At 39.1% G+C, this 24,943-nt stretch overlaps 1 protein-coding gene and 2 long non-coding RNA genes across 7 annotated transcripts in view; 2 read left to right on the top strand and 1 right to left on the bottom strand.

The window, feature by feature from the left end:
* Positions 1-2,931: 2,931 nt before the first annotated feature.
* On the top strand, positions 2,932-7,835 carry LOC143857250 (uncharacterized). Its single transcript, XR_013238556.1, has 4 exons — positions 2,932-3,222; positions 7,047-7,095; positions 7,199-7,245; positions 7,345-7,835. It is a non-coding gene; the product is annotated as an uncharacterized LOC143857250 (long non-coding RNA).
* LOC143857249 (uncharacterized) lies at positions 3,820-9,383 on the bottom strand. 5 transcript variants are annotated; one of them, XR_013238552.1, is made up of 4 exons: positions 9,230-9,383; positions 8,097-8,206; positions 6,555-6,630; positions 3,820-5,780 (listed from the first exon to the last, which is right to left on the bottom strand). It is a non-coding gene; the product is annotated as an uncharacterized LOC143857249 (long non-coding RNA). The 5 variants fall into 5 exon arrangements; XR_013238551.1 differs by having other exon boundaries at positions 7,523-8,206; XR_013238553.1 differs by having other exon boundaries at positions 8,097-8,209.
* A 10,080-nt stretch (positions 9,384-19,463) lies between these two features.
* Positions 19,464-24,943, top strand: part of LOC143857148 (acyl-CoA hydrolase 2-like) — a 117,999-nt gene continuing 112,519 nt past the window's right edge. The window contains exons 1-3 of the mRNA XM_077367468.1: positions 19,464-19,665; positions 19,828-19,920; positions 21,918-21,985. Coding sequence (XP_077223583.1) covers positions 19,650-19,665; positions 19,828-19,920; positions 21,918-21,985 — 177 coding nt within the window. The 5' untranslated portion in view covers positions 19,464-19,649. The remainder of the gene's footprint in view (positions 19,666-19,827; positions 19,921-21,917; positions 21,986-24,943) is intronic.

Genomic DNA, 24,943 nt, shown 5'->3' on the forward strand with positions numbered 1-24,943 from the left:
TCTTCTTTACTAGTCCCATTTGGAAGTTTCCCTCTTCTTTATCATTGGTTATCAACATAAAAGTCCATGATTTCATGTGCGGGAACCTTTGAGTCGAAATTTAGTCCTTGCTATGTGTTCTCTTTAGTGTCAGTCCTTAGTACGAAGACCAAATTGCACAATGCATGGAATACCCACAATAAGCTTATTCTTTCTCGAGAAATGCCAAATGCCATCTAGTCTAATATAAACCTCTCCTCATTGCCTCATCTTGTCTCCTTATAGAAAAAACAAAGCTGCATCAGGTGGTACAAATCTCCACAGCTGGTTCTAAGAAGAGTAGCAAATAAGCGCTAAATGAACAAATGCCCTGATACATCAAGGGTTGACAAGTGAACCAGAATCAAATCAGGGAATAGAAGAAATGAATGGGGATCAAGTGGATAACATACAAAGAAGGGCCCAGCGTAAACCCATGTGGATGGGAGACTATGTAATGAACCAGCTTAAGTAATAATAGAGTCCTTAGTTGGTAGTTATCTGTTAAATGCAATTTCAATTGTAATTAGTTGTAAAAGGGAACATATTCCTATTTAAGGGAGTAAGCCCTAGCAGAAAAGGTATGAATGAAAAATATCTTTTGTCTCCTTGCTCTTCTTCTTCTCTCATCTCTTCTCTTCTGTGTTCTTATTTTTCCTTCTCTGAACGGTCTCTCCATTTCTCTTTTCTGATACTCTGTTATGGGTGTGAGCTACAGATCTCTAAACAAAGTTCATATCCATAGCCATAGAATACATCCCTAATCAGAATGTATGCCTCGGTCTCATAAATTTTAGTGATGGTGAGAAACTGAGAATAGAGATTTGTGAGCAACCAGAATAACCAGTGAATCACAACTCCATTGTAGCTGGAATAGAGTTGGGAAATAAGACAAAAACTAGAGGGCCAAAAGAAGTTTGTTTCAAGTAGGGCCTATGCTATGTGTGCCACGAAAAAACTATTCTTATTTGCAAATAAGCTTATTTTAAGTATATCTTATAAGCGAATGAGACAATAAGATTGCTTTGGAAGCCAATAACTATATAATTTACCTAGACAATTTAACCTCTCATCGTACTTATTCGCGCAAAACCAAAGCGGGTTCTTGCAGGGGTGCAACTTGGATGGGGCCCAAACCGGACTTCAACGGGTTTAACTGTTTAACCCAATATTGGCTAAGGTTGAGTTGGCCTTTCTCGGGTTGGGGTGGGTTAGGCTTGGGAAAAACCAACCTGATTTGAATCAGAGAGAGGTTAGACATCGTCCAGTGCAAGAGATGTTTGGCCTATAACTACTGTATGGCCAAGCGATGAATGGTGTCGATCACCATCACCAAATTGTCGGACTCGTTAGTTTTTACTACAAGACATCCCTACTGGACACTTTACTACGTTTGGTTGTTGGATTTTTTTTTATTCTTGGGACTTTTGTGGATTTTTGGTAGAAAACTCACGTTTGGTTGATGGGCCCAAAATAATCCCATGAACCAAAATAACGCTGCACGAAACCCCAGGAAGAGGAAAAAAATACTCACAGCATTCATTTCATCCATGAAAACAGGGTCTCAAGGTTAAAAGTTTGATGATCAATGAAAGGGGAGGACCATTTCAGCCTTACCATCATTGTTTGTAAGGGTTTATTGAGCATTCCATTTCCATCTGCCGGTGCATGATCATTTCCTTCATGGTGATTGGCCTCAACAGTATCAATAGATGCTTCCTGTGCAACAACAACCACCACTTCTTCAACTTCATTCTTTATATCGAACTTTTTAACAGCGAGAAGCTCCTCACTTTCACTAGAGGAAACATCATCCACCAACGGTACATTATTTTCCTCAATAAGGCTGCTGCGATCCTCTGACGGCATTCTACTCCCCGCCTGGTTCATCAATGTTTTCCCGTACTGCAGAGGTTGCCATCCCTCTTTCCCTTCTTCTGTCTCTGTTTCTTTTCCTAATTTTGCATTTTATTTTTATTGGGTTTCTTCTCAGCTTGTCGTTGTATCTCTATGTTTTTGGGAAGAGATCTAAGTCTAATCTGCCATGGAAGAGATCTAACCGATGCAATTTATGAAGGAATAATTACGAGAGAATAGATTTTCATTACATCTAATCTGGGAGGGAGTGATCACTTCACTACGACCAGGTTACAACACTCAGTTAGACACCCACGTAAGCATAAACCTGCACCTTTTCTTGATTTGATTCAATCTCATTCTCAATGCACATGCTCAAAACAGGAATGATTGGATATCATTAATTATATCAAATTCTCTCTGAAAGTGATTCTCATAAATAATTGTTCTGGCCTTTCCATTTGAGATTGGAGTCAAATTTGTCGCATTCTACATGTCAAATTTGAGATTGGAGTCAAATTTATCCCCTCATTTTTACAGTCCCAAATTACCTTTTTGCTGAACAACTACGCTCAATTTTATACTTGCAAAACAACCGTCCACACATTATATGCCGTTACCTTCTGCAATTCATACATTTATGTAGGTTAAAATTTTGTTCTTTCTTCTTTAAATATAAAGATCATTTTAAAAATTATATTAAAATGTAAGGACTTGGTTACAATTTTTTACTTTAAGGCTAAGGGGATGTTATTATGTTGAAGGTTCATGGGGATTTCGTTTAGAAAACAATTTCATCTTTATGAAATTTCCATTGAATAAAATTGTACATGAAAATCCCCTATTAAAAGAAAATATTATCTTCCTTACTGGAAGTATTGTCATCCTGAAATTAAGGTTGGTTTGGAGTTTTCCTTAACAAAATGAAGGTTTCATGTGCACCATCCCGTGCATCCCATGGATGGTCCCCCTAGTATATGTAAAATGGAATGTCAGATAACAACCTCTATACACGCAACTTCTGTGTATGTGACTCCCTGCTTTGGTGGCAGCTTACCAGCAAAATTTGTTCTGATGGCAGAAATCTTACCCTAGACGAGTTTATCTTTAAGGTCCTTTTTGACTAATGGAGTGAACTGGCGATCCAATGATCTTGCCGCAACCAACCATGCTAGAACAATAACCAGCAACATGCCTCCAAGATATGGTGTTGAATTTGCAAGAGAGACAAAGGTTAGGATGAGAAATTGTTGAATCAAGGCACCTCCAGATTTCCCAAAAAGAAGGCAAACAACATCAATTGGTGCTTTCCCATTCAACTTTGTGTCTTCATCCAACGGGATGTAGGTAATCTTTTTGCAGGGATCAAATAAGTTGTATTTTTGAACTCTTACTGAAAATTTTCTGAATAGCTCCAACATAAATGACTGCAAGAAGTGGAGTTAACCCTTCTCGCCAGCATTGGAGACAGTGGATCACTTAATAGAACCAGTGAGAAAAATCCAACTCCCGTGAGAAGTAAAAACAGTGGGGGTGGGTCATGGTAGCTGCTACACCCAAATTTCCCCAGCATTGACCTGCCAACATTCTGTTCATAATGGAATCATTTACTTCTTGGTAATAAGAATGACAAGTCATACACAGGAAGTCCAAAAGAACTGCGAGATTTTTATGAATTGTCCACTCAAGTATTTTACCAGTATTCTCAATGCAGTAAAGATTGGTTGATTAGAAAAATTTCTCAGGCTAACTGACAGTGAATTCAGTGGGAAGCCTTCCATGACCAAGGCTGCAAACATGAAGGTCCATAAACACCAAGGATAGAACTGTAAGAAAAAACAAAAACAAAACATGTGTTGTAAAATTATGATCCCCACACTTGCTCTGCATGGGATGTAAAAAAATCCACATAAAAGAAAATGAATGAGAAAGGATAGAAACATGTTTAGTATGTATTATAGAAAAGTTAACACTGTATCTTGCAAAAGATCGAGGTATTTTTTTCATATACATAACTCAGTGAGCAACCACTGCTCCTTCCTGCCTGTACTTTCACTTACAAACTTGGGTTTTAAAATACACAAAAATTTTAGTCACCCCTGTTTATTGTAATATACATCAAAATTAAGCAGTATCGTGCAAAATTGTTGGAAATCCATTTGTTTCCGTGTTCTGATAATTCTCCTACTATTTGAGTTTAAAATATTGTATCTCCAGTCACCAATTTCAAACATCCCATTTCCTGAGAAACATTCACTCATTGAGAACCCAAGCACTCCAGTTCCTCGCTCCCTGAATAGAAATCCGAGAAACTTAGCAAGTTTCCATTATTCTGGCAGTAGTCTGTCTCTATGCTTGTTGGAAGACCCATGCCAAGATATTTAGACGTTTCAAAGCCTATGCCAAAAGAGATGGGGTCCTCAAAATCAGTGCTATCACCTGAATGTGTAAAAGCTGAGAAACATTCAACCGTTGGCATCAAGCCCTCTCCAGTTCTAGTCCCTAAATATGAGCTTGAGTAACATGACGAAGAGTTTCCATTACTTGGCCAATAGTTTCCATTACTTGGCCAATAGTCCTCAAAATCAGTGCCATCTGAACGTGTAAAACAAGAGAAACAATCACCTGGTGACACCAAGCCCTCTTCAGTCCCTGTCCCTAAATATGTGCTTGAGTAACTTGACGAAGAGTTCCCATTATTTGGCCAATAGTCCTCATAATCAGTGATATAGCCTGAGGGTGTAAAACCAGAGAAACATCCACCCATTGACACCAAGCTCTCCATTGTCCCAGTTGCTAAATATGTGCTTGAGCAACTTGAAGACAAGTTTCCATTATTTTGACAGTAGCAGGGCTCCACATTTGTTGGAAGGCCCATGCCAAGATAACTAGACATTTCAAAGCCAATGCCTAAAGAAACAGGGTCCTCAAAATCAGTGCTATCACATGAAGGTGTAAAACCGAAGAAGCATTCAACCGCTGACACCACGCTCTCCGGAGTCCCAGTCCCTAAATATGTGCTTGAGGGGTTTCCATTATTCAGCCAATAGTCAGATGTCACTTCTGTTGGAAATCCCGAGTCAAAATAACAAGGACATGCATTGTAAATGCTGTCATCCAATGTTATATGATCAGATAGAGGGAGGGGAATGGGAGGTGCATTGTAGTCATCTTCAATTACGTGTCCATCTTCCTTTTCCTTATTATTTAGTAGATTTAAGCATCTCAAATCTTTTCTTCACTATCTCAATCTCTTTCAGCGAGTCTTGTGAAAAGTTGTCCAAACGGTCATCCCGTGAAGGATAGAGCAGACCAGCATTCTCAATTCGCTTCTGATAAAGCTTTTGCTGCAGATTCTTGATCTTTTTCTCATACAAGCTCGCAATATCTTCATTATTCTTTGCACTTTCTTTCTTTTCCTTGTATCTTTTAATGATGCGGACGACCTCTGATTGGTTGTCGGGCCAAGTTTCAATGTGGTCCCCATCTGAACTGACACACACCATGACTGCATCTGTACCGCATAGAGTTGAGAGCTCAAAGATCTTCTTCTTCAACCCTTTCAGTCTATTTGTAACGACCCGATTTCCGTCAAGTCGTTACGAGCAAAAGAACGCAAAAATCATGGAAATATTTTTTTTTTTTTATAATCAGCAACCACGATAAAATTTTATTCCAAATTAAATATGTCTTACCATAACAATTTCAATACTCATACTTCAAAAGAAAAGTAAAGTTTTAAATTACCAAAGTCCAAACTAAATAAACTCTTGATAGAAATAAAAATGATAAATGACGCAAGACGTCAAAATGCAAAAATCCCAGAAGCGAACTCTCTGATCACACAGTCCCTTATCCCATGGTTCCTTCATTTGCAAATGCTCCGCCATCTAACGCCTCAACCCCTGTGGTGGAGTAAACAACGTCAGAGCAGGGTCCTCCAGAGACCGAGCAGAGTAAGAGAGACAATATAAAAAGTACAGGCAATATAATCCAGATCCTCAGCAATATATAGCAACAATAATAAACATTGGAAAGGAATTACGCTATTGATTGCAATATAAATAACAGGAGTGACAATAATCCAAATTTATACTATGTATGCAACGATTATATAAATTGAGACAGCACATTCCCCAGGTACATCCGGCTTTTTCCCAGTTTATTTTTCTGTCAGTTCTTTTCTGACTTTCCCATTTTTTTTATTTTTTCTTTTTTTCTTTTTGCCGGTGTCCTTGCCGCACGACTACCCACTACCCTTGTCTAAAGGTAGTGGCGTTATGGACTCGGATTTCGGTCTCGCATTTAATGCCGAGCCGTTTCGGGGATACTATCCATTTTTTATGGTTTGCCAATGAAAGGCTGTACACGCTTCTCGCGTTGGCCTTTGGACCTTAGGTCCCAGGATGATACCACCACACCCTTAATTTCCCCTTCACTCTCCCCAATGTATGATATGCAATTAAGAATTTAAGTACATTACCTTTGCCTTCCTTCCTGCATTACTTCGCATAAGATTTTAGAACAAATCATTTTTCATTTCAATTCATTTGATTCCAGCCAAGCAAGTATAAATTAACTAAGCAGGTATTAATAAGGCAAAATTTATAAGTAGAGCTACATTGCATAGACAAGTTATATTGAAAACTATTACAAGGCAAGGTCTAGCTGTCACCTGCCTTCTTTTATTTTTTTAAACCCGGAGATGTGTGAGATTAAGATGGCCCCTTTATGTGGGAGAGGGAAGTAGTATGCCTGTAGATCAATTATTTAAAAAAATATTATAAACGTCACTGATGAGATCTTAACCCTACATAAAATTTGTACTAAGAGGGCTGCTAGCGTAGAATTGATTTATTGAAAATTATACAAGAAAAGTCATTTTGTAGAATTTATTAGGAACTGATAAAACTGTGTATTACCACTTTTTAGGAAATTAAAAGTCCTTTATATAGGTTTTATTTGTGACCAAAAGAACAAAAATGCAGGAACAGACGTATGTCTTTTTTTTTTTTTTAAAAACAACGAATAAACAAATAGGGGGGGTGTCCCAAGGTAAAAACAAGGGCATAAGCATGTACATATTTCGTTCTTTCTTTTCTCTTTCTGTCTTGCTTTATTCGATTACAGCATCTCTAATTTCATTTTAACGAAGATAAGGGTTTTTGCAGGTGATTAAATCGTGAGATTTGGCACGGAAAAATCGTGGAATCGATATGGGTAATGTATAAATCATTTTATTTATTTTATTTTTCCTTTTTGCATCTGCTTCTTTGGTTTGCAGAAACCCTATTTCCATTTTTAACGAGATGAGGTTTTGCAGGTTTTGGAGTGCGATAGAGGGCATGGAAGAAATCGAAAATGAAATGGGTAAGGATATATCACTTTATTTATTTTTTTCTTTTTGTATCTTGTTTTCTTAGTTGCAGAAACCCTAATTTATTTTAACGTGGATGCGGTTTTCTGCAGGTTTTTGGAGCTTGAGATATAGGGCATGGCAAAATCGTGAAATTGAAATGGGTTTTACAGAATAACAAGAAGGGTTTCATCGCATATATGGTTTAGGGGTTCCGTTCCATGGTTTCAAAAATAATAGAAGAAGAAGAAGAAGTTGTCATGGGATTTCAAGAACTAAAAAGAAGCATACCTTTCTGCTGGTGAATGAGGAAGTTGAAGAATCGAGATGGGTTTCCCGGCCAAGAACGAGGATGATGCAACCAAGCCTCTCTCTTTCTTCTCCTCTCTCTCACTGTATTCTTTCCCCTATTCTCCTCTTGATTTTGATCTTAACAATGAGGTATGTAATTGATTTGGGTGGAATTTTTAAGGTTTTCTAAGCAAGAATGGGTGATTCCACAGACTAAACGATCTATATAGAAATTTTCCTTTTTTTTTTTTTAACGTTACTAGTCTTCTTACTTTAATCCTCAATTAATCCTAATTACTTTCCTTAACTATGAATATTGAATGGCTTTAAAAACATTAGATCAATTTGATAACAGACTTACTATAAAGATGGATCTTTTAAAAAAATAGGAAAGTTCACACGTTTTTCCCACAAGAGGGAAAACGTGGAACTCTCTTAATTGCCATTTATTCTTCATTTTTAACTTGATTTTCCATATACAAGAATTTCCAAGAAAATCTTATAATTAGCAGCCATTTCATGAATTTATTGAATTAAATTCTAATTTTATAGATTTAACGAGGATAGTCTTTACACTATTCGAAAATACACTCTTTCCACGTCTTTTGCACTCGATTGGTTTCATCTCAGAACGACTCGTGCTGACAGTTGATCAATAAGCTTTGACTTTCAATTGTAAGGAAACTGCTAAAATCATATAAGATAAAAAAGAAAATTAGAACATAATAACTATGATTTTAATTGGGAACAAGCAGAAAAATTCACTCTTGTTTCCCTTTTTGGAGCATTGCGAAAAATTGATGATGCGGATTTTCATGATATGTTATTTTGTATGATAAAAACAATCATATGCTCAGAGAAGAAACCCTAATTTAGTATAAAATTAACATAAGATGAAACCTAACCAATTTTCCTAAGAGAAAAGGAGCAAAAGAAAAACAGGGAATCAAAAAATAGCACTCTATGATAGAAGCCAACATAAGATCAGAGAAGAAACCCTAATCCAGTAAAAGAAATCAATTTAAGATGAAACTAAACCTATTTTCCTAGGAGAATAAGGAGCAAAAGAAAAACATGGGAAAGAAAAAAATAGCACTCAATGATAGAAAGCAAAATATGATCAGAGAAGAAACCCTAATTCAGTAAAAAAACCAACATAAGATGAAACCAGACTTATTTTCCTAACAAAATTTCACATTAAATACAAGGAGCAAAAGAAAAACAGGGAAACAACAAAATGACTTTCTATGATAAAAACAAACATAAGATAAGAGAAGAAACCCTAATTGGGTGAAAAAAAATAACCAACATAAGAGATAAAACCAAATGAATATCTAACAAAGACTCACATTAGAGAAAACGAACAAAAGAAAATTAGGGAAACAACAAAAACGACTTTCAATAATAAAAACAAAACATAAGATCTGAGAAGAAACCCTAATTGGGTAAAAAAACCATCATAAGATGAAACCAAAATTCCAATTAGAGAAAAGGAACAATAAAAAACACAAGGAAACAAGAAAAATAGCTTTTTCAGATGAAATGCACATTAGGAAAAAGGAAAGTAGAGAAGTAGCCAAACCCATTTTCTCCATTAAAATTTCAAAGGAAGCAATCAGGCAATGAAAAACTCTTCACAATCTTTGTAAGAAGAAGAAAAAGTAACAGAAAAGGCAAAAAAAGGAAAAAAATGAAAAGAACCCATACCTTAGTTTCAATGCGAGAGAGAGAGAGAGATCTTCTGAGAGAGAGAGAGAGAGAGAGAGAGAGAGAGAGAGAGGAGAGTGTAGAGAGAGAGAGAGTGGAGTTACCCTCTACTTTCTAAATTCTGTCCGAAATAAACATCTCCCGAGAGAAATAGCCGTTGTATACTGTCAAAAGTCAAAACTAAGCACGAGCTTTGGAGCGATCTTTAAAAGAATATTGGCCGTTCATTTGTAGTGGGCCCTATTGTGATGGTTTATAAAACAAAAAATGCTTCAATTTTACAATCTTAAACGTCCATAATGGCCTTCAAATGAGCATAAGTCTATCGTTGATGGTTGTTCTTAATTGGGACATAATGTGATTATGTTTAATTTGGAGGGATATATTATCATAAATTGAAGTTGAGGGTGCAACTCGGGTCGGGCTCAATCCGAACCCGTCGAGTTCAACCTGAGTTCAACCCAAAAGAAAGTCGGGTTGGGTCAGGTTGAACTCAGGTCGGGTTCGGGTTCAACCCGAAAGAAAGTTGGGTTGGGTAAGGTTGAACTCAAGTCAGGTTTGGGTTCGGGTTGAGTTTTCCCAATCCGGTTTGAGTTCGGGTTGGTTTTGGGTTGTGGGCTTGGGCAACCCGACTCGAATGTAACCCGACATTTTATATCATTTTTTTAAAAGAAAGCTTAAAAATTCGGGTTGAGTCGGGTTGGGTTGGGAAAAAGGATTCCTCAGGTCGGGTTGGGTTGAACCTCATCGGGTTGGAACTCGGGTCGGGTAAATGGTTCCTCGGGTTGGGTTCGGGATAGCCTCAATCCGACCGAACCTGACCCGAGTTGCACTCCTTATTGACCCGAGTTGCACTCCTTATTGAAATTCCCTCTAATTAAAAATTGAATAAGGTTGGTTCAAGTTATCTTTTCTGTTGTGTAAAAAATGTAAGAAATTTTAGAAATATTTTCTTTCCAAACTTTTCCATAAAAATCCTGCAATCCAAACAGAGCAGTAGAGAAACCAATCCTAGGGCTTGTTCAAGATAAATATTTTCATGCAGGATTGTCAATCTCTATAACTGGACCTGGAAAAAAGTGACCCGGACCCGCGGGTCCACCCAGCCCACCCTTAATTTATGGGTCTGAGTCACTAAATTAGTGACACGGCCCATATGGGTCACGTCAAAACTGGACCTGGCTGGGTGTAAGCCCTTATAGTCCGGTATTTTTTCAGAAAGTACTGTACGGGCCACATTAAGGATGATCTAAACTGTCACGTAAATAGGTTGTGCCCAAAAATCATTTCCATTAATAGTAATATGCAACTCCGCCATAGATCATAGGGCTAGGATCATCCTAAGGAAATGATTTTTTGAAGCACAACCTACTTACGTCATGGCCTATCACATGGACGATTTGGATCATCCTAATATAGTGTGAGAATACAAAAAAAAAAAAAAAAGGTGACCCGTGGGTCCACCCGGCCCTTACGGGTAGCGTTCGGATTCACCAAAATTGTAACCCACTTCCAGGTCATTTATGACCTGGCCCGTACGGGTTGCGTGAAACCCAGCCCGGCCCACCTATTTGCCAAGTCTACTTATAACTGCTTATCCAAGAATTTCTATCCCTTTAGGAATTTGTTTGATCAATGTGATTATCATATCGCTCTCGGTGCGTTCGGATTACTAGAATCACGTGCTGGAATCGATATCTTATTCTGATTCCAGCAGATTCTTGGAGGAAAAAGATGAAATCTGTTTCCCTCGCCAAGAGGTGGTATGCTAATTCCTCCCCGATTGGAATGAAATTTTAACTAATTTTTTTAATCTAATTTAATTTTTCCTATTTCGATTCCAAGGAATCAAAATAGGAATTGATATACTATGATGATGATTCCTGTTATAGATTGATAGCGGCAATCCAAATGCAGAGTTGTTAGGCACATGATGGATGTTAGAGGTAAGTATCCATGCCTAGAGCGGTTGGCAACCAAGTCCCTATAATTTTCACATTATTTCCCAATTAGTAAATGAAAATTATGAAATGGCCAAAAAGATTAACTTTTTGAAAAATATTGCTGGGATTCCCCAACTAATACACCAAAACTTTGTTGATTAAAATATCCTTCAATGACTTTTAAAATCATTATTTTTTATTTTTATAAATTTTCATATTAAAAAAGGGAAATGATATCAGCACAACCTTGTTTTGATATTTTCACTAATTAATGTTGTCTTTTAGTGTTTAAAGAGCTGTCAAATCATTATTACAGTTCCCAAAAAGCTCTCCCAGGCCAATTAAAAAAGAAAACACAAGCTGGTTTATGCAAAAAACATGGTTATGCTGATATAATTTTCCTAAAAATTGTATTATTCATAAGGATACATGACAATAATTTTAGGGCAAGGAAATTGTGCCTACAGGGTTACTTAAAGGGCATTTCTGTAAGGAAAATTAGTATCTAATGCATGTTAACAACTCAACATAAGTATTATTTAAGGGATTATTAGAAAAATTGTTTAAAAGTTAAGTTTTTTGAAAAATCATGATTAACAGTGACTATTTGGCAAAAATGAGTACAAATTTATTGGGAATAATCTCCTACTTTGTAATTGGCAAAAATGAGTACAGAATAATTGGGAATAATATCCTTTTGCTCTATATAATATCTTCTTTGTTGAGAAAAACTGCCGGGCAAATAAGATATGATCGTGCACAGATAAACGGAAAAGTAAAAAATAAACACAAGCCACAAGATGAACACAAATATTTACGTGGTTCGGCCAAGCCTACATCCACGGATGAGAAACATGGTCTTCCACTATGAGAAAACAATATGCAAGGATTACAATGGACTAATGCAAAAAAACCCACAACCTGCAACGCTTTCCTTGCGCCTCTCACCCAAGACTATATACAAGAGAGCAACTAAAGAAAAATCCGAAGAGAGAATACAAGAGAAAAACCCAAGAAAGAACCTTGAAAGAAAACCCTTTCTATACTCTTCTCTTTCTCTTTCCTTCTCTCTTTCTCTCTTCCTTTCACTCTCCCCTTGGGGTACTCGACACACCCCAAGCCTTGAGCCTCTCACACCATAATCATATGAGAAGGAAACCTTTTATAGGTAGGTTTTCCAAAACTTAAACAAAAAAACTTTCTATTTTGCCTCTTGCTTCTATTACTGTTTCCCACCACTAGTAGGAAACAAGGCAACTTTCCAACAATCTCTACCATGGCTTGTTTCTTAGCCACTTGAAAAATTTTCATTGATGTCGCCATCGGTCCACTGTCACCGCAAGCTGCCATTAGCCTTCGAAAGTAACAGCTACAAAACCTCGAATCATACTGGTTGTGACCCTTCCCGATTCGATCAACACGGCCAATGCACATGTGTAGCTACCAACCTGTTGACTCACCAAGTTAACCCTGGAGAGGGATCTTGATCCATCATCTCCAACGCAGCAACTGTCATCTTTTCATCGTCTGCAACCTGGAAACCTGTCTCTGCACCAACTGCGAAAGAGACCCTGCGTGTGCACATACCATCACTAGCCATCGAGATCTTAGGAACACTAGCCACCGTGTCCCGACCAGACGATATAATCTATCACACTTCTCTCCTTTCATTAGAATCATACAGTCGCGTGCAATTTTCATGGCTCCACATTAAACTGAAAAACCTGGAACCCTTGGAGTTAAACCGGCCAAGCGATACTAGATTCCTTCAAATATTTGGAACAAATGTCACACCACCCAAAGTACGAACCATGCCATCGAATGTCTTAATCTTTGCCGTCCAAACTCCCGTGACATCACAAGTAAACCCGTCACCTAAGGACACAACACTTGCCCTTGTCTCTTGGAATGTATCAAAATATTCTCTCCTGGAGCATACATGAGCACAACACCCCAAATCTAGAATCCACTGATCATTAGAAGTGTTATTATTTGTGGAGACTATGAGAACGTCTCCAACCTCTTTGCTCTGCTCCTCCGTTATCGCCTCCATAGTAGTCATAGCACTATTGTCCGCCTTGTTAGCTCGCTTTGGACAATTCCGCTTGATGTAGCTATAATTCCTTGCAACACTAACAGTGCCCGCCCTTTCTGCTGACCTTGATCTTGACCAGCCTTTTTCTGATCCCCTTTTAGACGAACTTTCTCTTTGATTCCTACCATGAACAACCAACCCATGCTCTTGATTCCTATCAAGAACATGCGTCTTCCGTGTCTTATTGGATAAGAGCTACGTCGTGACTTCCTCCAACTTTACCGTATCCTTACCATGCAATAAAGTCGTCACCAGATTGTCATACAAATCAAAGTGCAAAGTAAGACGTAATAGGGCCTTGTATTCTTCCTTCAACTTTTCATCAACCTTGTAGAGTGATCGACATGCCCACTCAACACCGTAATGTATTCCAGAAGATTTCCACTTTCCTGCATATTTAACCCATACAATTGCCACTTCAGATACAAACGGTTGGCCAAGTTTTTTGACATGTAAAGCTTTTCCAACTTCTCCCATAATTTAAGTGATTCTTCATCTTCCATAACGTTATCTTCCAGGCATAGTTGAATCGTGCTGACCACCTTCGACTCAATGTCTTCCCAGTCAGCATCTGTCATCTTTTTCTGCTTACAAGCCTTACCCTTCAATGCCTTAGACAGGTCCTACTGAATTAGGATGTCGTTCACCCTCATCTGTCATAAGGTGAAACTACCCTTTCTGTCTGTCAAACCTGTCGATGTTGAACTGCGTAGAGCTTGATTTTACCGCCATCTCAGATTACTTAGCACTTCCTGGTATAGCGCTCCACCTGGACAATCTTTCCACTTTCAAAGATCGCTCTAACCGCGATCCAACCACAGCACCCACGATCACTCCACCCGGTCACAACGACCACACAAACCTGAGCTATGATACCGTTTGTTTAAAATCCGCCTAGCAAATCTAATCTGATCATGCATAAATTAATGGAAAAGTAGAAAATAAAACAAGCAACACGATGAACACTAAGATTTTACGTGGTTCGGCCAAGCTTCCATCCACGGGCAAGAACATGATCTTCCACTATGAGAAAAACAATATGCAAGGATTAAAATGGATTAACCCAAAAAGCCACAATCCCGTAACCCTTTCCTTGTCCTCTCAACCCAAGACCGTACACACGAGATAACCTCGAGAAAATTCCCAAGAGAAAACCAAAGAAGATATCCAAAGAGGAACTGAGAAGAAAACACGAAGAAGAAAACTTATCTCTCTCTCTCTTTCCTTCTCCCTCTCCTTTTCTCACTTCTTGGAGTAGCCGACACACTCCAAGCCTCTTATGCAGCCACACACAAGCGAGAACCGAATGTTCTTTTATAACTAGGTTTTCTAAAAGAACATAATGACAAAAATTTCATATTTGCCTCTTGCCTTCCCACAATGGTGGGCGATAAGGAAACTTTCCCAACACTTTTCTTTCATAAGAACCATACAGCTGCTTGTGATTTTCATGGCTCCACCTGCAGCTGAAACCCTACAACTCCTGGAGTCCACTCGACCAAGTGACACTAGATTCTTTCGCATCTTTGGAACATATGCCTCACCACCCAAAGTACAAATCACTCCATCGTTCATCTTAATATTAACCGTTCCAACTCCCGTGACGTCACAAGTAGACCCGTCACCCAAGGACACAACACCTACCCTTGTCTCTTGGAACATATCAAAATATTCCCTCATCAAGCATACGTGAACAGAGCACTCTAAATCTAGAATCCACTCATCATTAGAAGTGTGATTACTTGTCAAAACTATGAGAACATCTCCAACCTCTTTGCTTTGCTCATTCATTACCACCACCAGAGTATTCGTAGCACCATTATCCTCCTGATCAGCATGCTTCAGATAATCTCGATTGATGTTCCCATATTCCTTGCAACGGTAACATTGCAGGCCCTTTCCGCTGACCTTGGATCTTGACCTGCCTTTTCCTGATCCCCTATCAAATGACCTTCCTCCTTGATTCCCACCATGAACAACCAACCTATGCTCTTGACTTCCATCAAGAACATGCTTCTTCCGCATCTCATTCGATAAGAGTGACGTCGTGAGTTCCTCTAACTTCATCATATCTTTATTATACAATAAAGTCGTCGTAACCAGGTTGTCATAAGAATTAGGAAGCAAAGTAAGAAGCAAAAGGGCCTTGTCTTCTTCCTTCAACTTTTCATCAACCTTGTGGAGCAGATCCACAAGTCCGTCGAACACCGTAATGTGTTCAAGAAGATTCCCGCCTTTCTGAATCTTTAGCCCGTACATTTGCCACTTCAAATACAACCAGTTGGCCATGCTTTTTGGCCTGTGAATCTTTTCCAACTCCTCCCATAACTGAGGCGTATCTTCTTCTTCCATAACATTAAACATAACATTATTTATCAGACATAGTTGAATCGTGCTGATCGCCTTTAACTCCATGTCTTCCCACTCAGCATCTGTCATTTTCTCTGGCTTCCTAACATTTTCCTTCAACGCCTTAGCCATTCCCTGTTGAATTAGGATCTCATTCACCCTCATTTGCCATAGGGTGAAACTGCCCTTTCCGCCAAACTTATCGGTGGAATTGGGAAGAACTCGATTTTACTGTTTTCTCATATTACTTTGTACTTCTCGATGTAGTGCCCCATCTCGAACATGAATGTTTCTTGGACAATCTTCCCACTCCCAAAGATCACTCTAGATCCAACCACAACACCCACGATCACTCCACCAAGCCTCGATGATTGCTCTCTGATACCACTTGTTGAGAAAACTCGTTGGATCCGATCGTGCACAAATGAATGGAAAAGTAAAAATAAACACAAGCCATAAGATGAGCACTGATATTTATGTGGTTCGGCCAAGCCTACAACCCCGCGCGATATACACGATCGTGCACTACGAGAAAACAATATACAAGGATTACAATGGATTAAACTCAACATTCGTAAATGAGTGCAAGTTGTGTTATTGTCGATATCAGAGTGTAAATCATCTCCTGGGCAAAAGCAAAAAAAAGAGTTCCATATAGATCCTTTGACATCCTTCGAAACTGGTGGGCGATCATATGTGACTGAACTACTCGGACGAACCCGATGCTAAAATGGAAGCCACCTCCCTCAGGATGGGTCAAACTAAACTTTGACGGGAGTTCCATAGGTAATCCAGGAAAGGCTGGGAGGTGGCGAGTTGAAATTCCAAGGGTAGGACCAAGTGCCAACCTAAAAGGAGATTAGGTTGATACAAATAATATTTACCTTTTGAAAGTTTAACCTAAAATATTTAAACTCTCCAATGAAGGATTAAGAGATCAAAGAATAAAACAATTGCAAGTGAGTTAAATCTAAAGTGCAATGCAAATATAAAGCAAGAGACAAGAAAGAGTGCACCCGAGATTTAAAGTAGTTCGGTCCTCAAACACACAAGGCCTACTCCACTCCACCAATCAAACCCGTTGATGGCTTCACTACGGATTCCTTTAATGGCGAGGAATCAACCCAATTACAATTTGGTTCGGCTCCGCCTCGCAAGACTTGCCACGAACCGGAGAAAGCTCCGCATCTCCTTACACTTGCTCTTGGGATGGCTCCGCGTCCCTTCGCACTCACCCTTGGGATGGCTCCGCGTCCCTTCGCACTCGCCCAAATACAATCAAAGAAAATAGAAAAATACAACTCCCTCTTGAAGGGTAGACAGCTCTCAAGCTTACACAAATTCCACTCTTGAAATGATGTACAAATTCAAGCCTAGATCTAATCCCTTTAGATATCCCAAATTGAGGCACAAGGGTGATTACCACTCTCTAATGTGTTTAGAACATGTTTAGGAATGAGAGAGATGTGTTCTAAGGCATAGAGAACACATATATATAGAGAAAACCCAAATATGACCGTTTGGGGGCATAGTCGTAATTCTGGCAAAGTTCCCCAACGGATATTTTTTTTTCCGACATAGTGGTCTCGGAGTTCCGAGAATTTCTCTTGGAGTTCCGAGAATATAAACAGAATTTGGAAGAATGCTACTGGACCAAATCTCGGAGCTTCGAGGAATATTCTCGGAGTTCCGAGAAGCCTAAATCAGCAGATTTTCAAGATTTTTTATACTGATAACTTTTGGGCTTCAAGGGCTTCCAAATTACACATAGATGGGATTGTTATTCCAATTAGGGTCAGTTGTTTGGTGACTCCATTATGCCTCAAGGTGGGGTACCTAATTGGGATTAGATGTACAATCTAACACAAGACTTAAGCCTTCAAATCTTCTACTTTTGAAGCACATCTTCAAGTCTTGAACTCTTGCATGGATCACCTCCATTTCTTTGGCTCTTCAAGATCTCTCCTTGAATGCTCCAAGCCATCATCATCATTTGGCTTCAAATGATGTTCAAGGATGTACAACCCTCGATCAATGCCATTTTCCTTGATCTAAGTGTTTGAAATGTTTGAATCTTCAATACATGCACTTAAACATCAAACACGTTAGAAATACAACACATTTCAACTTGTGTTTGGAATCATCAAAACATAGAAGATTTCCAAGGTGAGAATCATTGGGCTTACACGAGTGATAAGGGATGAAAGGGAACTTACCATCATGCCATGCTCAGGACCGGTTGGAGAGTGTGATGCTAATGAGGCACAAGTAAGAGCCCTTCCTTTTGTCCTACGATGGGCTTTTGAACATGATTTGAGACATATAATTGTGGAAGGGGACTCAACTAATGCAATCACTTGGGCTTCGAACGCTTCCAGGGGTCCTTGGCGGATTCAAGGCCTAATTGCTGAAATCTTGGACCTTAAAAGAATTTTGGAACCCAGGATTGAAATTGAAGAAGATCGTCTAATGAGCCAGCAGACATCTTAGCAAAAGGAGTATTTAGGGAGACCATGTTGATCATTGGTCCAAAAGAAGGAGTATTTAGGGAGACCATGTTGATCACTGGTCCTTACAATTAACCAAGTTCACAGGCTCTGTAATTCATCTCCACTTGGAGTTGGACATCTTGTCCCCTCCTTGATTATTAATGAAATTGTCAATTTTCAAAAGAAAAAAAAGGATTAAACTGAAAAAACCCACAACCTGCAACCCTTTCGTTGCTTCTCTCACCCAAGACCGTACACAAGAGAGTAACCCGAGAAAAAACAAGGAGAAAATAAGAGAAAAACCCAAGAAAGAATCCATAAAGAAAACCCTTTCTCTTTCTCTCTCGCATCTTCTCTTACTCTTCCCTTCTCCCTTTCTCCCCATAATCGTATGAGAAGGAAACCTTTTATCGGTAGGTTTATTAAAACCTAAACAAAAAGGACTTTCTATTTTGCCTCTTGCTTCTATTATCGTATCCCACCCTAACACCACGACGAAACAAAGGCAACTTTCCAACATTCTTTGGGTAAAATATTCATGCTCATACTACAATATTAAAAAGTAAATGATTTGCAAATGATAGAGAACAAGCCCAAGCTGTAGATTAGGGGTCCAACTCGGGTCGGGTTGGATTGTGTTGAGGCCAGCCCCAGTGTAAACATGGTTTTAAATTTCGGATTTCGGTGGGGACCGAAACCAAAATTGCCGAAATTTTGAGAAAATGGCTTTTTTTAAAAAAAAAGAAGAGAATTGTTACAAAATTTCGGCCCGAAATTGGTACAGAAACCGAAATTTAAAACCTTGAGCGTAACCAAAGATAGCATTCCCTCAGCCCTAGCCCGAACCAACCCGAGCCTCGAGTCAAGGATGGTCAACCCTAACCCAACTTGCCTCAAAATCTCTCAACCCTAACCTAACTAATTTAACTTGTTTTTTTCCAAATTGAGTCAGGTGGGGTTCAGGTTCACCTAGGGGCAAACAAAAAAGTACAAGAAAAAAACATAACCCTATAGAAATCACGCTAAAATTAAAGGAAATAGGTCGGGTTCGATCGGGTCGGGTTGCCAAGGCCTCAACCCTAACCCAACCCAAAATTAAACCTGGTTGGCTTTTCCTAACCGTAACCCAACCCAACCCCACCCAACCCAACCCGAGGAAAAACCAAGCTAACCCGACCCAAAATTGGGTTGAGCCCTACCCATGTTGCACCTAGATGCCATATCCAAAAGCTATTACATTGGAAAAATCTTAACCATTCCACTTGGGTGACCCACAAATGGACGGCTAGAAAACCGCAAATTTAATTCCCAATAGGTATACATATCAGGCTCGTTAAATAAACAGTAACAAACCGACATTCTCACTCCCTAGTTTCAGCTTTTGCACTCCTTTCTTCGTTTTCCACACTCTCAGTCTCATTGGCTCTGCATAAAATCGAAACAATGATTAGAGTTTGGAAACAATCTAATTTCCAAACTAGCCGCCCCTCTCTACTCTCCAGCTCAAGCCTATAAAATTTCCCCTTCACAGCGTCTAGTTTCTAATGGATCACTCAAAAGGTAAAACCAAAAAACCTAATTTCTATGTTTGCGTTTGAAAACTGCTTAATTTTTCTCTTACTATCTAGTCTCCAACTGAGAAAATTTCAACATTAGCTCTGATTTTTTCCTTTTTTTTTCTGGGTTTGGTGTGTTTGTGAATAATCTCTGTGGGAGGAGCAGTGATCGAATTTCTGGGGCAAGTACCATTGCTACAGAGACTCTCAACTTCATCTCTCAAGAAGATCGCTGAAGTCGTCCAATTCAAACATTATGGTGAGATCTGTTGGTTTTTCTAGAATTAGACCTTGGTTATTTTCTCTCTAGTTGTTAAAGTATAAATGATTAAATAACACCAACTCCAGGAACTTAAGCTTTTGGAGTAATTGGTTTTTTCACACTAGTTTTCTAGAGTTAGAACTTTTGATTTTCTCTCCGTTGCTCTTGTAGGCTTAGTGCTATTAATTTCGTTTATTTTTGTTGGGACCCAAGAACAACTCTCCATTAAAAGCTAGCCCTTAAGGCGTGGGTGTCCAAGTCCTTATAAGCCCATCCACATCAATTCACTTTGCCAATGTGGGATCTTTGCTTTCGCGTGGCACCCCAATAATCTCCCGCTCCATGTGGAAGCAATGTGGACAATCTCGCCCCTCCATGCGGGAGCAACGTGGGAACTACGAGATATTCCCTGAGAGATTTTTTCCGTCCTCGAGGGTACACTGGGGGTTATTGAGGTCTTGCACGAAGGATTTTTTCCATCTTTGAGGGCACACAAGAGTTACCGCGCCACAGTTTTGATACAACTTGTTAGGACCTGGGTAGAACTCAGTCTTAAAAGCTAGCCGTTAAGGAGAGGGTACCCAAGTCCTTATAAGCACATCTACATCAATTCACTTTCCCAATGTGGGATCTTTGCTTTCACGTATAACCCCCGACAATCTCCTCCTTCTCGCGTAAGCAATGTGGACAATCCCACCCCTTCACACGCGAGCAACATGGGAACTACAAGGTCTTCCTCGATTGATTTTCTCCATCCTCGTGGGTACACCGGGGTTACCGAGATCTTCCCTAGGGATTGTTTCCATCCTTGAGGGTATACATGAGTTACCCCGCCCCAGCTCCTGTACCACTTTTTCGGACCCAAGTAGAACTCATCATAAAAAGCTAGCCGTTAAGGGGATGGTGCCCAAGTCAGCCGTTAAGGGGATGGTGCCCAAGTGTTTACAAGCCCATCCGCATCAATTTTCTTTTCCGACATGGAATCTTTGTTGTCACATGGAAACCCCAACAATCTCCCCCTCCACACGGAAGCAATGTGGACAATCTTGCCCCTCCATGCGGATGCAACACGAGAACGCGAGAACTACAAGATCTTCCCTGAGATATTTTCTCCATCCTCTAGGGTGCACCGGGGTTATCGATATCTTTCCCGAGGGATTTTATTCAATCCTCGAGGGCACACATGAGTTACCACGCTCTGGCTCTGATACCACTTGTTGGGACCTAGGTAGAACTAACTCTTAAAAGCTAGCCCTTAAAGGGAGGGTGTCCAAGTCCTTATACACCCACACCCATCCACATCAATTCATTTTTCCGATGTGAGATCTTTGCTTTCGCGTGGAACCCCCAACAATCTCCTCCTCCACGCAAAAGCAAAGTGGTCAATCTCGCCCCTCCACGCGGGAGTAACGCAGGAACTACAAGGTCTTCCCTGAGCGATTTTCTCCGTCCTCGAGGGTTCATCGGGGTTACCGGGATTGTCCCCGATGGATTTTTTCCATCCTCGAGGGTGCACAAGAGTTACCACACCCCGACTCTGTTACCACTTCTTGGGACCGAGGTAGAACTCACCCTTAAAAGCTAGCCGTTAAGGGGATGGTGCCCAAGTCCTTATAAGCACATCCACATCAATTTAACTTTTCCGATGTGGGATGTTTGCTTTCGCATGGAACCCCCTACAATTTTGATTATTTTTCGCTATTCCAAGTTTTTGATATGTGTTTGCTGAATGTTAGAAGCAATCGAATGCAGGAACCACCAGTTTACATAATTTCAACAATGTATTACAGTTTCTGAAACTGCAAGGGCTACAAGAATTGCAGTTTGGTAATTTAGGAATGTATTTATTTAATGTGCATGTCAATGTTTGCTAATGGGACTTGATGTCTAGTGAATTTTTGGTGTAATCTTTTAATTATATGTTTTGTGTTCGAAAAATGGCATTTTGGTATCTGATTCTTTTGTTGGGGTTATGCGTGGCTTTTATGTTATAGACCGTGGTGATTATGTCGTTCGGGAGGGGGAAATTGGGGATGGAATTTACTTCATTTGCGAGGGAGAGGTAGTCTCTTTTCATTCTACTCTGTAATTCTAAGTTTTTAAGTTTGAAGTAGTTATTGTTGCAACAAGGAAAATTCACTTTCCAAAGAATAATGCAAGATGACTGGTTTGCCAGCTTATGAGACCTGCCAAGATTATGGTTTGCCCCATTCTCCACTGAACATGTGTGTATGGTGTGGTGTAGAAGAACTGGTCAAGGGGCACATGTGGATGTGCCATTGTCCGAAAGTTATTGTGATAAACAATCCTAACAAGTTTGTCCTAACCATCTGATCAATGGATGCAAATGGACTGTTAAAAAGTTCTTAACTGCTTACACTCAACAAACAAAACTCTATCGATCAAATTCAGAGGGCAGAACAATCGATACGGATTTTGGCCTGTTGCCCATCCATGGTTAAACCCATTTCTGATTGGTTCTAAAGTACACGTGGCTTGCATTTAGAAGGATGCTTAATTTTGTTGGATTTTGTGGAGAAATTATATGATGAAGGGCCGTATAAATACGTACCCATCATCCCATCATTAATATTTGATCCAGCAGCAACTCACTTTTTGAGGAGCTGCTGTTGGATCAAATATCAAGGATGGTACTTCTGTCTTACTACCTTTACGTGTTTATACGGCCTTTCATCATATAACTTCTCAGATTTTGTTATCCACCTGCCTTTTCTTGTTTTATGAAGCATAGCTTGTTATTTTATCTATTTGTCATCCATAGTGCATCTTCCTTAACAGTCTAAATTTTATTGTTCTCACATGGAACCTGATTTCACACTCACCCATATTATACTGGAGGTCAACTTCTTTGTTCATTGAAAACAAAATAAGATACCCACTAAATTCCGAATGGCAGTTTATGTATTTTTGTGCATTTTATGTATTTTTATGTCATTTATGCATATGCATATGCATATGTATATGCTATTGATATAAGCACAACCATGTTTTTGATAATGAGACAAAATCACCTTGTCTTATATATTTGATAATGAGACAAAATGACCTTGTCTTATATGCTTTAAACAGTTGGTCACATTTTCTAAAAAGCTCTCACCAACCTTTGACAACTACTTAAAGAATAGAAGACTAGGAAACCTTTTATCATTATCAAAATATGTTTGTGCCCATGTCAGTCCCCTATACATTTCCCCACACACATACATTTCCTCTTCTTTTATATCTTGTTTCTCTCTCTTCTCTCTCACTCATCTCTTCTTCTTCCCCTTCCCTTTTATTTTCTTCCCTTCTCCCCTACTTGTCTCTCTTTTGCTCTTTAGAGCTACTGAAGGGACAAAGAGGTTGTCTTCATTCTTTTAATTTTTTTTATAGAGGAAAAACCAAAAGGATCACTGCCATAAAAGAGGGCATCAATATCAGCCCTCTTAAAAGACAGCCATAAGATATTGCCATCTTTTCTTTTTTGTTTGAATAAATTCATTAAGAAACACACAAACAGCCTAAGCAAATCTATACTATATATAAGCAAAGCCCCTCATTTCCCCCCCAAAGTTTTGGTTGACCGGGTGGCCAAACCCACCCTTTCACCCCCTAATAAAATCTCTCTCTCTCTCTCTCTCTCTCTCTCCCCCTTATGTGCATTGCAGTGTGCCTTTTGCTAGCAGTATTAAAAACTAACATGCATTCAAAATATTCAAAAAAGTGGAAACATAATTTGATAAATGAGATAATAATTGGCGGTACACACTTTGTTTTCATTTTAGTATCAAGCACTATAATCCTCTCGGACACATGTACATGATCATGATCATTAAATCCATAGGACCTTATTGTGGGTGGAGAATTGCCCACGTGATCACATCTATTAGATGGTCTTAACCTTTCAATTGAAGAACTTTTGGGAACTCGACTAGTCAGTAAACAACAAGACAAAGACCAATGGTATGCGTTCAATCAGAAAAGATCCATTGTTTGGTTGGTTACGATCGTGACATCAATCTAAATTTTGGGTTATTTGTCGTCCATCATGGGAATAACAACTGAACAGTCTCTGCATTACATAAACATGTACCATAATTAGACTTCTAGTTACCAAAATGGGAAAAGCATGTGTCTAGCATTGGATACTTTTCCCTTGATTATAACATAATAATTGATTTTTTAAATTCCAAATTAAGAAACCAAAAGATCTCTATTTAATTCACAAGCTTATAAATACCCAAAAAAAGAATCGTAGCTGGTGCAAACTTTCACATGCTTCTTTTTGGGAATTTAGTAGCATAATATGGGTTCCAATTCATTTAAAACAGAAGCATTCAGTCCTCAAATTACCATAAACATAACATGAATGATTGAAATCGGTAAAGGATTTTTTTATAAAAATAATTCATTTAAACCTTGTCCAAACAATAAGTCCCAACAAGAAACAACTAATTAATGTGAAATAAAATCAGTCATCAACTAAAATTCTGTCATAATAATGAATAATCAGATCTATAATGGTCACCTACCTAACTTTGGTCTATAAGATGTCCAAGAAGGGTAACGATATGATGGGTGATGGTAAGACTATGGTAGGAAGTTATGGGTGACAAGGGTAGGATTGCTTAAGGTGAAATAAGGATGTAAGCATAGTCAAACTTTTACGAGTCGTACGAGTCAACTCTCGAGTCGAGTCACATGGGTGACTCGCCTCCGTTGAAGACTCTGATGCAGGAGCATCCCTTGGATTTACTACATCAGCCCATATTTTCTCCCTAGTGTAGTTTTCCTTTGTGTGCTTTTATCATTTGTGCTATTTTTCTATATGTTCCTTTTATGTCATTTTACTTCACTAGGGGTAGCTTGGTTATCTTGTTGCAACTCATGTACTTTGTGGTCATTTCCCTTCACTTAGGGGTAGTTAGGTCATTTCCCTTGTAAGTGGTCTATAAAAGGGGCTTTTCCCTCCATTTGTAAGAACCTTTGCTTGAATTTGAAATAAAATTTCAGATCTAGA

This window comes from Tasmannia lanceolata, unplaced genomic scaffold (genome assembly GCF_043159265.1).
Source record: "Tasmannia lanceolata isolate RefF3 unplaced genomic scaffold, GAP_Taslan_0.1 ptg000024l, whole genome shotgun sequence".
In the NCBI taxonomy this organism is placed as follows: domain Eukaryota; kingdom Viridiplantae; phylum Streptophyta; class Magnoliopsida; order Canellales; family Winteraceae; genus Tasmannia; species Tasmannia lanceolata.